Raw genomic sequence first — 13,953 nt, 5'->3', positions numbered from 1 at the left:
CTGAGAAGGTTTGGTACAGTCTGAGCTTCTTAATGCAGCCTCCAAGGAATCAAAGCTAAAGCCATTTAAGGGCCTATTGTTGCAGTCCTCTTTAAGATTACACATCTCCCTGTTTAATATGCGCAGTTATAGTCACCTAAGCACTCGGGTGAAGCTGTTGACACAGTACTGAGGAGTGATTTATCCTGCAGGCTAATCTCTACTGAAATTAATAATTTTAAAATCCATAAATACTGTGTAACTATAGACTAACAAGCTATTAACTTTACTATTGGAGTTCAGCATTTTAAAAGATATATTAATTTTGTGTTAATTTTAAAGGGGAGAAACCAGAAATGTTTTCTGGGAAAAGCAGGAACAGCAAACCTTTCAGTAGAAGGCATTGAAAATTATATAAATAATATTATTTTTATGATATATGAAGTATTTCCACCAGAAATTAAGAAGGAGGAAGCACAATCTGGGAGAGTTTGTAAATCCACACTCCAAACAGCAACGAAAGGGTGTTATTTATCTTGAGGTTCTGGTAAGGGATTCGTTCCCTTTGTGCAGATACAGTTTTCAGGCAAACCTTGTGATTTACACCTCTGATCTGAACTTTCCAACTGATTGCATACCCTGAATACATCTAACTCTCCCAGGAAACACTGGGCAATTTTTTAAGGAAGAAACTTCATGCTCTTCCCCTGTTGAATAAAGGACTGCATTAACAGAACAAGGACCCAGAAAAAAATCTAGGCAGGATAATCAGAAACAGGCAGGTTGTGAGGCTCACTGTAAGGCACAGCTAACCAAGTCAAGGCATTCAGCCATCAACCCAAGCCTGAAGCTGAAGCCTGGGGCACTGGAACAGAAAAGCAGACACCAGTGTTGTTCTACTTTTTTTAGAATACAGGAATGAGCACGTTATAGATTAAAAGTTAAGGCAGTGCTATATTCCTCTGAATGTGGGCAGTTTTTGAGGACAATGGGAGAAGAGCTTGGACCTTAGGTATTTTTATTACAGCATATTTATTCAGTTCTTTCAATACACTTCCTGCTGAATAGGACCAAAAAAAATTATATAGGCCATACTCCTATAAATGATTATTATTGTAATTTTATTATCATCTGAGTATTTTCTTTTAAGTTATTAATAATATTAACTTTTGGTCTGGTTATATTAGGACTGTCCTGGTTGCACTGTAACGTGCACAGTATGGTATTACTACCACACTAAATAAAGTTAGACAAAAATTTGGAATGTACAAAATGCATGACTTGATAATGTACAATATTATGAAATCTTTTCCTAACCAGAAATTTTAAAGTGTTTCTGGCAGAGTAATATTTAAATCACCAGATTTTGTCAAGCATACATAGTAACACATAAGTATTCAATTCAAACAGAAGCATAAACCTTGCAGAAGAACCTACCCTCTCTCTATGCTTGTTAAGCCTGTTCCTAAAGCTCTTTCTTGATAACACAGTACACCTTTAGTGTCAATCTGTGGCTTAAGCCATGTGGCACAGTGATTTTAAACTAGTGAACACGTGCAATAATCTCTCTGCTTTGTTACATAGACCTTACTTCTGTCAAGAAATTGAATTTATATTAAGGACTTGCATTTTCTGGATGTAATGGTCATGCCTGTGACACCACCTCTAGTCAGCGTTTTGCCACTTCGCTGCAGTTACCCAGGCAGATGAACACAAACATGCAAATTCTGTGGTGCAGTCACAGCTGGTGGTACTCTGAAGAATGTTCCCTCATTAAGTTGAACTTTGAAGCCCCAACAGCAAAATTTACAATGTTTGGGACAGTTAAAAATGTTGCCCTTCAATTACAGAAAATAAGGCTAAGCAGGGTGGAATAGCCAGGGCACTGGGAAAGGCTCAACTTTGTTACAATATCTGTCTTTCCAAAATTAAGAAAAGATTTACAAGTAACCGGTATTAAGGAGCAGTAGTTAATTTCCTGCAAATCAAAATGAAAGTGTGAGAATGTAGGGCTTCTTTTTCAGACTCAGAGAAGGATTTGTATGCCAAAAAAATATGTGTCTCTGCTGCTGCTGCCTGTAAGCTTTCTTTCAAGTATATTCTCTGCTATGAGTTACTACTAGCATTGGGTTACAAACAGACTGAATCTCACAATCATCTGTGATCTATTGCTACAACACCTACAACTTCTAGAACTGGAAAGGACTGAAGAAATTATAGGCTCTCCTTCCAGTTTAACGTTGGTTTTCCTATACAATGCCCAGTGCAATTTTTGAAAAAGCATTAACTAAGTATTATTGTGATTTCAGCATTTCCTAAAATATACATCATAGTGTGGGTGATGATTATTTTTCAAACATAAGGCAAAGCTTGTGGATAAGTATATTATAGCATAATTCCTAACACTGCATGCAACACACATGATCCATTCTTTCCTACCCAGTTCATTTATGCAGAGGGTTAACATTTTTATTGGAATTTGTATCTAAAACGGTTGTATAGTAACTCATTTACCTATTAACTTCTTGATAAGAATTGATAAAAGTTTTTTAAAATGTTCATTCAGAATGATCCAGTCTGGACTGGAAACTCTTCTATTTGGCAGGAACAGTAAAGCATTTACAGTATTCACATGGTAAATGACCTAGTCACTGTGTGGAGCACTGGAGTTGAATACAGAAAGACTTTGCCATGGTTGACAGTATCTAAAAATACTAAGATAAACAGTTAAAACAACAGATGCCTGGTGGGCTTCTTTACAGCCAGGGAAAACCTGCATGATTCAACAATGTTATCTTCTCCTAAAAGTCTGTAACCAATTCATGAAAAATAACCTCAATCAAAATTCACTAGAGTGACAAATTCCCCAAATTACCAACACATGGCTTCACTCAGTAATTTCTTTAAATGGCTCATGAAAGTCTGCTCCCCTTAGAGTTGCAGCATGAGAAAGAATTCCATGGCTGAGTCACAGCACCTCAGAGCTGGGGAAGTTCACTTAAAGGCTGGAAGTTTTCCTTCCTCACAATGGGAAGGATAAGTGAAATCTTTGCTTCCTGTTCCCCAGGTTATAGGTATCAAGCTCCCGGTGACCACTGAGAAAATTTCAGAGATCAGTTATTCTTCCTATAACATTAAGTGCAGGTGTTAGCCAAGAGAAATTTCTCCTGGATGTGCTGACATCACTTTAGCCTGTGTGACTCCTTACAGCATCACCTTCTCAAACAGCACTTTGATCCTCCCACAGTCAAAGTCAGTCAGAGACAGGGAGTTTGTTGCAGCAGGTCTACTTCCAAGTATGAGCTATCAAAAGACACTGAACAGTCATATCAGCTATATTGATATTTTCACAACCTTTATTAGCTTTACAGCTACCATGAAACACTGATCTTTATAATGGAAAAGATGATAGTTAATGAAGTCAAGTCAGGGTTAAAAGCTAGTTATTACTGACAAAGGGCCCATAATATCAGCTTTTCCCTTCTTTGACAGCATTTCCAACAGCAGCAGCAGGGAAGACCATATTTCTGAATGAGTGGACATGATTTCTTTTTTCGTTGCATGACCTGAAAACTGAAGTGAAGATGCCTGTCTGAGCAAGGGGTTGGGTCAAGTGACCTCTAGAAATTCCTTCCAACATAACATTTTTCTACAGCTCTGTGACAGCAATTCTTTCTGTCCTGCACACCTCCCCTGCTGACTTATGAAGTTACATAAAGTGACTGTGTAGGCTCTGGGCTTTGGTCTACACAGCAGCTAGCTCAGAGACAAACACTAGCCTGTTAGATGCTGTTTCAAGGTATTTTCACTCTTTTGTGTCATCCACCACCCTTCATTTTTTGGTGACTGAGAAAGGGAAAGAAGAAAAACTATTGCACAAAGCTAAGTGGGCAATATACACATATTCCACAACAGCTGTATTTCACTTCCCTGTAAAACCGAGAACATAGCTTTGAATTTGCTAGACAGGATAACTTTTTTTAGTCAGGAATGAAATATTAGGTTCAGGAGATCGGTCTATGAAACTGACAGTTCACTGCTCAGTCAAAAAAATGCAAATCAAATCTCAGAAACTATTTAATACAATCCTTTACTCACTATATTTTTTATAGAAGAGCTGGATTTCCTTTAAAAAAAAAAAGACAGATGCTTTTTAACTTGAAACAGGGTTTGCTCATTTTCTACTACTTTTATGAAACCCCAGTGCTGCTGACACAGGAAAGGATGGCAAATCATTCTATCAATGAAACAAGTGGATAAGGTAACTTGAGGGAGCTTGTCTGTGCAAGGCACAGGCAGTAATGTCCTCATCACCTTAGGTGGATACTGCTCCATTCCCATAGTGACTATCACACCTGAGTTTATGCAAGCCTGAGTGTTGCATAAAACTTTGCCCTGTGCAACCAATGTTTTTTTCTGTGAACCTCTCTCTGGGTATCCTTTGGCAGACCCAGCAGGAAAGGCACAGAGGTCTGTTCCAGCTTGTCAATGACACATGCGAATCACTAGAAAACGTGAAATAGAACAAAGGTTTTCTGGTGCCTCATGTTGTACTTCATCACTTAAATATGTTTCATCTCCGAGGACCGAGTGCTAGAAACTATAACCACATTTCCACTTGAGAACTTTGGTGGTATAGCAACAAACATAGCAACCTGAACCTTGTATGCAGATGGATGCTTGTTTTTTCAGATGTGTTTCAGAATGAGAATTCAGCTGTTGCTTGCATAACTGTAGATCCCCAAAGGTATATTTTTATCTTTAGCTCCTGTTATGGGTGAGAAAATTGTTGTTATCGCTTCATATTCTATCTCTTTCCTTGGAACAGGACAATGTGGATCTTGGTGACCTGATGTTTTCACTCTGCTACCTTCCTACAGCTGGTAGACTAACTATTACAATAATAAAGGCAAGAAATTTAAAGGCAATGGATATCACAGGAGCATCAGGTAGGAATGAATTTAATGCTCTATGTGGATTTCTGTCCCATTTCCCTCCTGAGACACTGAATTCAGCACTGTCAAATGCCAGAATGATTTCCAAGAAGAGGGTTCTTGTACTGCTAGCTTTTGAGTTACTTGAGTACAGGAGTTTCTGAGAAATAAATATTTTAATTTGCTGAGTTGCAACCAACAATTTTAAATAATCTGCTCTTAAAAAGATTGCAAGACTGTTATTTCTAAAGCCAATGTGATTCAGAATAGTGTGTTGGCAGAACTGCATTCACACTGGGAATTTGTTTGTACAGCAGCCTATTTGTTACCGTTATGGTACAGAGGAAGACTGACCCTCAGTGAGAGTCTCTGAGAGCCACTGAGCCAATTCTGCTGTTGTTGGCGTATGGACAAAACAACGATCATCCCAGACTCCTTTCAGCAATCCTGCCAAAATTTGATGATAAAACCCAGAAATTAATTGAAATGAAGAGTCATTCATAGATGATTTTTAAATACTAGCAGGGAGCTGTAGAGCTCCAAGAAAGAAGCCACAAAGAAATAGCTTTTTTTTTTTTTTTACTACGTTCAGGAGTTTAAAAATAATTATAATTCTCTAGAGAAATATAAGCCGCTAATTGTTACACTTTGAATTACATCTAACCATACATCAGTAAATTCCACTGTGTAAAATATTGTCATATTCTGTCTGTCCTACAAACCTGTACAAGTAATTAGTCTGTTATAAATAGGCTGATACACAGGCTGTTGTATAAAACAGTCATGTATAACACGGTTCAGTGGATATTTTAATACCCTTTGAGAAGTCGGTACACAACAAGGAGCTTCTTGAGCCTAAATTGTTCATTATAAGCAGTCAACCAGTTAAAGCTTTCAAAGCTCCACTACCTCCCAGGCACTCCATGGTAATAAAGAAGCTCAGATTCCAGTCAGGTCCAGGTGACTGATTCTGCAAGCAGGTATGGGCATACAAGAAAGCTGCTCCCTTCACTTTCCATTTATGTTTGCTTAAAAACAACAAAAGAAAACCAACGTTGTTCTTATGATTCACACAGATCCCTACGTGAAGGTTTCTTTAATGTGTGAAGGAAGGCGACTAAAGAAAAGAAAAACTTCCACCAAGAGGAATACCCTTAATCCTGTTTACAATGAAGCCATAGTCTTTGACGTCCCTCCAGAAAACATTGACCAAATTAACTTGTCGATAGCTGTTATGGATTATGACCGGTGAGATACCTGTAGCTGTAAAATGACATCATCTATTGGCTTATAAAATCTTGCACAGTAGATTTGCATCTAGAAATAAAGTTACTATTTTTTCCCAATAAATGGGAAATTAATGTCTTGTTGAGTTTGGCAGAAGACTAAAACTTCTTGTATCGTCAGGCAGAATTTCCTTTCTAAATTTTAAAATACGGATTTGCATCCTTAACTGACATAACTAAGCCACATATATGTTTACCAGAACTGAAATAACTGTACATATAATCAGACAGTCCACACACTGATGTTTTGTTTGTGCACAATTATGCTAACCCCTTCAACACATGTCTCCATTTCTAAATTGTAGCTTAGAGTTCACTTGTATGTGCAACTAATTACAGAACACAGGCAAATAACTTATTACATTCTTCATGCAAACATAAGAAATAAATGCATACTGACACAAAGTATATGCTATAACAGGGAAAATAGTAAATTATCGTGATTAGCGGGAAATGAAAAAAGCAAACCTATGTATTTTATAGTTCATTATATTTTTCAGGCAAGAATTAATTCTGAAAATCCATGATTGACGTTCCTAATGAAATATGTAAATGGTATGGTTTTAAAGGTAAAATTTTAAGAAAAAAATATTATGGAACATTTTCACAGTGTAGGTCACAATGAGGTCATTGGAGTATGTCAAGTAGGCAACGATGCAGAAAGTCTAGGTCGTGACCACTGGAACGAAATGCTGTCATACCCTCGGAAACCCATTGCTCACTGGCATCCTCTTGCAGAGGTAAGGCTTTTATTTCTTGCCGACCTGTTACTAAAATTGTGAATATTTTTCCATATGGCATTAGAAGGTGGATAAAATTTTATGATCAAAACCAAGATCCACATGCATGCACTGAATCCTGGAAAAGGGCTCATTAATAATGATATTAAAAGTCAAATGTAACACACAAGTTAAGTCTGCTCCTTTCAATTTTAGGGAGACAGAAAGTAATTAATGCCTTTAATATATACATGAAAACACCAAACATTATACACTGGATTAAGGGTTTGGTTTTGTTTTTTAAATAAGATCTTGGGTAACTTTCACTGATAATTGATATAAAGAAATTGACCTTGTTTACAGAATAATCAAGACCTATTTTTTTATATATAACAACTTAATTTGATTTCTTCTCTTGTAACAATAAATCATCCACACCACTAGCACATCTCAAAGGATGCCTAACTGCACTGAAAAAAAAATGTTTAAGTGTCTCTGGAGATCTGAGGCACTGATAAGAAGCGACACAATCAGAAAAGCTTTTCAAGGTTCCTATGTTTTTTTTTTTTGTTTGTTTTGTTTTGTTTTTTGTCTTTAGGGCCCTATTCAGCAGAAATGTTATGCAGGTCTTCTGCGCTTGGATGGCTGCCGAAGAGGCTTCCTCACCCTTTTAACCTATTCAGCAGAAATTTGGCATTCCTGTTGAACTCTTTCTTAGCCATATCCTCAGGGGCTATTCCACAGAGTCCAGTGGGGTAAAGATGTCCTTTTAATCCCTCTGTCTAATCCTCTCCCCAGTACAGGGAATACTAATCCTGATTCACAAGACACAAAAATTCATCAAACACTTAACGAAATTACTTCCTAAGAGCTACCATGACTTACTTTTATTGTTGCTACCGCGGCTAAAGTCAGGCAGTAATCCCAGTCAAAAAAACCTACTATGTTTATGAGCAGCCACAATGTTACCCTCAATGTTGAAAGACAGAAAAGACTAAAGTATTAATATCAAGCCACAAACGATGCCATAAGCACCTAATATAGAGAGGCAGGCAGTTTACAGCCTCTCTAAGTATACTTTATGCATCAGAGTGCAGCCATGTTACTAGAATGCAGGTGAGGACTTTACCTACTAGTAAGCACTAACCCTAGGCTGTTCCATAAATAATTGTTGGGCAATAAGAAGATGCTACAAAATGGCAAAAATACCGTAGTCTTGCCCTGTGTCCATAAGCACTTATATTTACTGGTGCCTGGGGACCACAGCAGCACAGTTTCAGCAGGGAGATCTTCGAGGGCTCACAGGCTCTGTGGCAATGGGAATGTACCATGCCTCTTCAGAGCATGGGCGCTGCCAACGTGCAAGTATGCTGTGAAAGAAGATTGAGAAAAGTAGGGAATCTCTGCCTATATATTTGTGCTCTAAGTGACAAGCTAGCTAAAGTGAAATGCCTACACTTGAAATGCCTACCTGGGCTTTCGGGAGCTGGGTTTAGAAAACACATCACCAAGTGAGGAATAGTGTAATGGTTACTATTTCCCAGAATATGAGAAGTGTCTCTTAGTAGAAGTTGTCTACATCCTTATATCCAACCTGCCTTCCCTCTGATAAACTTTATTGCAGCCAGAGCCCACAATTAGGTTTTGACACCTCTTCCCTTTTCACAGGCATCCTGTTCTTTTCATACATGCCTGGCTAACTTCTTTAGATTTCATTACTGTGGATTGCTTTTTATGTCACTGAGCTAAACAGAGGCATATTTTTTTCCTTCCCAGGAATCAAGTGGGGGAGGGTGTCCAGCGCATCCAGGCTGTGCAGAGAAATATATACACAGCATATCATTTTGGTTCCTGAATCAGGATTAGACTCAGCGAGAGCTTCTGGAACCTCTGTGGCCACAGCCATAGGACCCTGAATATTTGCTGAATAGGACCCTCAGTCTTCTACTGTGTGAAGAGCTATTGGTTATAAGTAGCATAATGTTATTCACTTGTAGCATTAATTCTCCAGCTGACACTACTACTACTGATAGGTTATTTGTATGGTCGTAAGCGTTACCCAAATTCAAGTCATAATTCCTGTTCATTAGAATAACCCAGGTTTTACAAGCAACATGATAGCAATGAAAACCAACAAATATGGGAAGCAGCAACAAATACAGTTCTTGTCTTTGCAAAAAAAGGTGGAGTATTGTGAATGGATAGTTTTCTAAATCCTTTTTTTTTTCAAGAATGATTGTCATCAGACATTTATTTTTTGATGACAAGTTGTGTCCTCAGTCTCAGTTGGTGCCTCCTTTCACCTTACATGAAAACAAATTAATATGGTTCTTTGCAGAAATCCTTGAGATCTGAAAAACTGAAAAAAAAAGTTCTGTTGGGTGAGAACAAGATACATATGGTACTTGTAATGACAGTGTGTTCTTTTAGAAAGAAGATAACCATCTGTATAACATGGAGGCTGTTAGTCCTCAACCTTTGTAGATGATTTTCCAGTCAATGTTTCTTAGTTGTGTCCATGATGCTGCAAAAAGTTGGAAGCATATCACAGGTGGCTATGCTTTATCATACAAACAAGCACACACATATGTGTGCATGTGCACACACACACACAGTGTAATCTTAAAAATGCTGTTCGAAATATATAGTGCCTGTGAAGACTTACTTTATTATTTGTAGTAGAATTAACAGGGCTATTTTGGTATATTTTAAATGCAGACAAATTCTGACCATTAAAAAAAAAAATCAAAACACTGAACTCCTTCACATGATGAAATCTATGCCCCTGAACAAGAGGCCCTGGGATGAATTTTTGCCACTTATTTAGCCACGCTAAATAAAAGAGATCTCTCTTCCTTCAAAATTTCTAGAGAGAATTTTATTCAAAATTTTACATGGGAATTTTTATTTTGAAAATGCGAATCCGAAGTATGGGTACTTTATGCAATGTAGTTGCCTGCTATGTACTTACAGATAGGGAGCCCTGGTCTTTATATGTAGTTCAGATAAGTGTATGTGCACCCATATTGCTTCATGTCTTGTATGTGATGAATGTTTACCAAGCATTTTGGATTTGCAATTTTGCCAACACACATATGCATGCACAAATTGAAGATAATATATGATATTTTGATCCAAAATTTGAAAAATTAGTGTTATAACCTATCAGTGAGGATCTTCCAGAAAATCAGAATTGCTATTGGGTTAAGCACAGATTGGCACTTGCAGAAAATCGTGGATGTGTTGTAAATGTGTGCTGCAGCTATAAAGCAGAAATCCTGTAAGTACAGTGGTTTTCAAAAATCTCATGCCATGCTATGGAGAATACAGTTACCACATACAAGGATACCCCCTGTCAAACTGAACAGCTCTACAAAACCTGCCCAATCAAAAATTCAGACACATAATTGGGCATTTCCAAAAGAACAAAAAATACAGATATAAAGTTGCCCTGGCAAAACTATCCCACTACACTTTCATCTGGAACTTTGTATCAGCGGGCCAGTGATACAGTACAATGTTTGTATCTGTTCATGCACGATCCTCGCTTCAGGCAAAATCCTGCACTTTTTACCCAGGCTTGTCCCCCAGGTGTCAACATGGGGAGATGGGCATGAGCAAAACAGAAGACCTCTTCCTTTGGAGCTCTTCAATTTCCTGGGCAAATCGTTACGCATGCATCCAAGCCTGGAATGCAGAGCAGGCAGCTGCACTTTCCCACTGCCATGTTAGCAACATTAACTTCTGTAAAAAGTAAACTACGTATGCAGTGGGGTCATTCTGTGTCCATGGAAGAGTGCAGAAGCCTTTCTAAGATTTGTCTCTAGCAAGCCAAAGGGGCATCAACTGAAAAGTAGTATCAGTGTAATTGCCAGATTTTATTTATTTTATTACCATACTCAGTTTATTTAATGCTCAAGGGTCTGGCATCAAGGAATTATTTTGAACACAGATCTATTAAAAAAAAATATCTGAAATCTTTGTTCGGTAAGCATTGAGATTGGAATCCAGCACACCTCAAAGGTTTAGGGATGAGGAAGAAAACCTAATTTTTTATTAAATTCTCCTTATTCTTGCTGACTCATAACTTGCAAATTGTTACTCAGGCTGTGGCATTACTATGTGCTTTTTACAAATATCTGCCTTATCATAACAGTGCATATACAGAATGATAGCTATTCTCTATATTTGAATACTTCACCCTTCACCTTTATACTCCACTTAACCAGTGCTGTTCTCTAGATCTGAAACATTCTCATGTTATGGTTCTTGTGGGCCAGTAGAAGACTGCTGTTGTCTTTGGACTGTAGTACAATAATACAACAGTACATTGGAAGGAACAGAGGATATACTGCTACAAAATCACCTGGAAACCCAGAGAAACCTATGATCCCAACACTGTTCAGTCTTTTTTTTCTGAACTATGATTCTCAGAGGTAAATTAGTAGAAGGCTCACAAGAATAATTTCAAAGCTGCAACCCTCATTTGTTTTCCTATTTTCTGTGAATGCATAATTAGGCTGTATGACAAGTATCATAATTCTAAAATAGAAAAGGAAACCCCTTAGAAACACATCTCAGCAAGACTTTAATCCCACTTCACTCATTAACAACGTGCTATTAAACTGTTACTTTTAGTTTTCCATAACAAGCCACCACCATTTCAGACACTGCTTTATGAAACAGCAGTGAGTGTCAATGGGAAAGGCTTCCAAGCTACTGACACTGAGGCAGAGTATAATGGGCAGTTGTGTGGTGATATTTCCATGCCAAAATACTTACAGCACAACCCTCCTGCAATTGGAAGCTCAAATATTTATTTGTTTCCACTGAAATCACAAGACATTAAAAGTATTTCTGTTCTCTTTTGTTTCATTTTTCCCTGTAAATAATCCTGGCAGCGGACAAACACACATGCATCTCAATCTGGGGAAGCAGGGAGTACCAGAACAGAAAGCAAGCATGTAGTATAAAACAGACAGTGCTCACACTATTCCTACTAGTCAATGCACACTTCAGCTTTCTGTGCCAGCAGATCCATAAAACACCAAAGCAGTACATATGAGAAACTTGTTACAGAGAGGTCCAATTTAACTACCAGTGGGGGGACCACTGGTTCAATCCAAAGTGAGATAACAGCAAAGAGCAATGCTAAAGAATGAAAAATAAGAGGTTATCTTAGTCCACCATTTTTGGCTTGAGGGGATAGTTGTTGGGGGGGAGTTGGTTACTTTTTTTCTTGGTTTGTTGGGTTTTTTTAGTTCAGTTGGGTTTCATTCGTGTGTTTTTAAACAGCAAACATGATATGGCGCTATATTAACATGAGCACCCAAAGTCAGATGTACAAGAGACATATTTACATATTCATCACTTGGCAACATTTGAGCACTGAGAGGACCTATTTGCCATTTAAAAAAAAGGCTGCAAACTCTCTTTTAGTTTAAAAGTAACAAATACTAAATGGGAAGGGAGAAATACTACTGGAAATTCAGTTGAAAAATCTGTTTTACCCAGTTAGAAATCTATCTGAAATTACTGTTAATGCATTTTGTCTGAACAGAAAGAAGTGAACAAAACATAGACCAGGTGATTCAATCTGAAGTGTCATCAATTAAATGCTTTATTCCCTTTATAACAGTGCATTGTCAAATGATTACATCTCTGTATCAAGTGAGAAAACAATGGCTTTCTTACCTAGAAGGAAAAAATCATGTAGAGAAAGTAATCCACAATACTGTAGAATTTAATAGAAGCCCCCTGTGCTGGGAAAAATGGCAGGACAGGCTTCGTAACAGCGTCACCTTGAATCTTGCTGTCACTAGTGCAAGGCCTTGCTTGCAACCGTAATTCTGTTCTGAAGTGACAGCCTTACAATATGTGAACCAAGCTGTGCAAGGTGTGAATTACCTTGTAAGGACACTGCACATTCATGGCTGAGTAGTTTCAAGACCTGTGTTTACAGTTCATTTCTAATACAGTGGGTTGGGCAAAGAACTACAGCTGGAAGTTCTCCAGGGTCCTGCAGTTCTCTGAAAGGACCTCCATCTCCTTGAAGGTCCATCAAGTGCACTAATCCTGATGGCAGTGATGGACACTATTCAGGAATGGTATCACCAGGACATACCTCAACTGCTGATGAACACAGCACATGGCACAGAGGGGAAGATGACATGAGGAATTGTAAGCATCTGGGCAGTTGGTTTGTTTGTTTGTTTTGTCTGGGTTTTTTAGTTCCTCCTTCTTTTGCTCAAAAGTAGACATTGTAAAACTGGAATGTTTTACTCAGTTGCATGCTGGCCAGCTGTCATTTGTAATACCCATTGCAAAAGGTGTGTGAAGAGAGGTGTGTTGTTTTGGTATACTTTTGTTTTTAATAACACATGAACATTGTACTGTAATTTATTATTTCCTGTTCAATAAATAGTCCTGGTATCTCTATGTTTCATGTCTAATTTTGGAGAGTAGAGCCATACCTGTATCAAGGCTCTCTCAATTAGGTGGGCATTTTGTTTGTTTAGTAGAAATAATGCATGATTCCTTTTGCAGTGATGGTTTGAGGGACAAAAATTTCTTAATTTTATAATATGTATTACAATCTTCTAAACACAAGTAAAAATGTACTGTGATTTATTTATATAAATCTAGTCTGAACAAATAAGTTTTGACCTTAATAAAAACTCTGTAAGAAATTGTGCACTTGTATTTATTACTGTTTTGTATTTAATAAAGTTCAGTTCATTATTCAGAAAGCCAGCAAACACTATGGAAATGTTTTAACTCAGTTTTTCTCCATAGATGCTGTGTTTTGATAAAATAAATGAGACCAGAGAGACAAAGTTGGTAACACAACAGTTACTTTACAGCACTCAAACACAATTTGGGGGTTTGGATACTGAAACCTCCTTTTGTTTCATCCCATGGCCACAATCAACATTACAAAAAGATTTTTAGACATATCAAAGATTAATATCATATATACTTAAGAAGAAAATCAAGAAGCTGCAGAAGTGCTTCTACCAAACGGGAGTGTGTTTA

At 37.7% G+C, this 13,953-nt stretch overlaps 1 protein-coding gene across 3 annotated transcripts in view; it reads left to right on the top strand.

The window, feature by feature from the left end:
- SYT9 (synaptotagmin 9) overlaps positions 1–13,608 on the top strand; it is a 72,174-nt gene extending 58,566 nt beyond the window's left edge. Inside the window, exons 4-8 of one of the 3 annotated variants that reach the window (XM_037403088.1) lie at positions 4,808–4,928; positions 5,990–6,161; positions 6,810–6,939; positions 7,517–7,673; positions 8,695–13,608. In XM_037403088.1, the coding sequence (XP_037258985.1) occupies positions 4,808–4,928; positions 5,990–6,161; positions 6,810–6,939; positions 7,517–7,624 (531 nt within the window). In that variant the 3' untranslated portion in view covers positions 7,625–7,673; positions 8,695–13,608. Of the gene's footprint in view, positions 1–4,807; positions 4,929–5,989; positions 6,162–6,809; positions 6,940–7,516; positions 7,674–8,694 lie in introns of those variants that run through there. The other 2 variants (XM_037403089.1, XM_037403091.1) reach the window with 2 other exon arrangements.
- Positions 13,609–13,953: the final 345 nt, after the last annotated feature.

Source organism: Falco rusticolus, chromosome 10 (assembly GCF_015220075.1).
Source record: "Falco rusticolus isolate bFalRus1 chromosome 10, bFalRus1.pri, whole genome shotgun sequence".
Classification (NCBI taxonomy): domain Eukaryota; kingdom Metazoa; phylum Chordata; class Aves; order Falconiformes; family Falconidae; genus Falco; species Falco rusticolus.
This window is presented reverse-complemented; position numbering and strand designations above follow the sequence as displayed.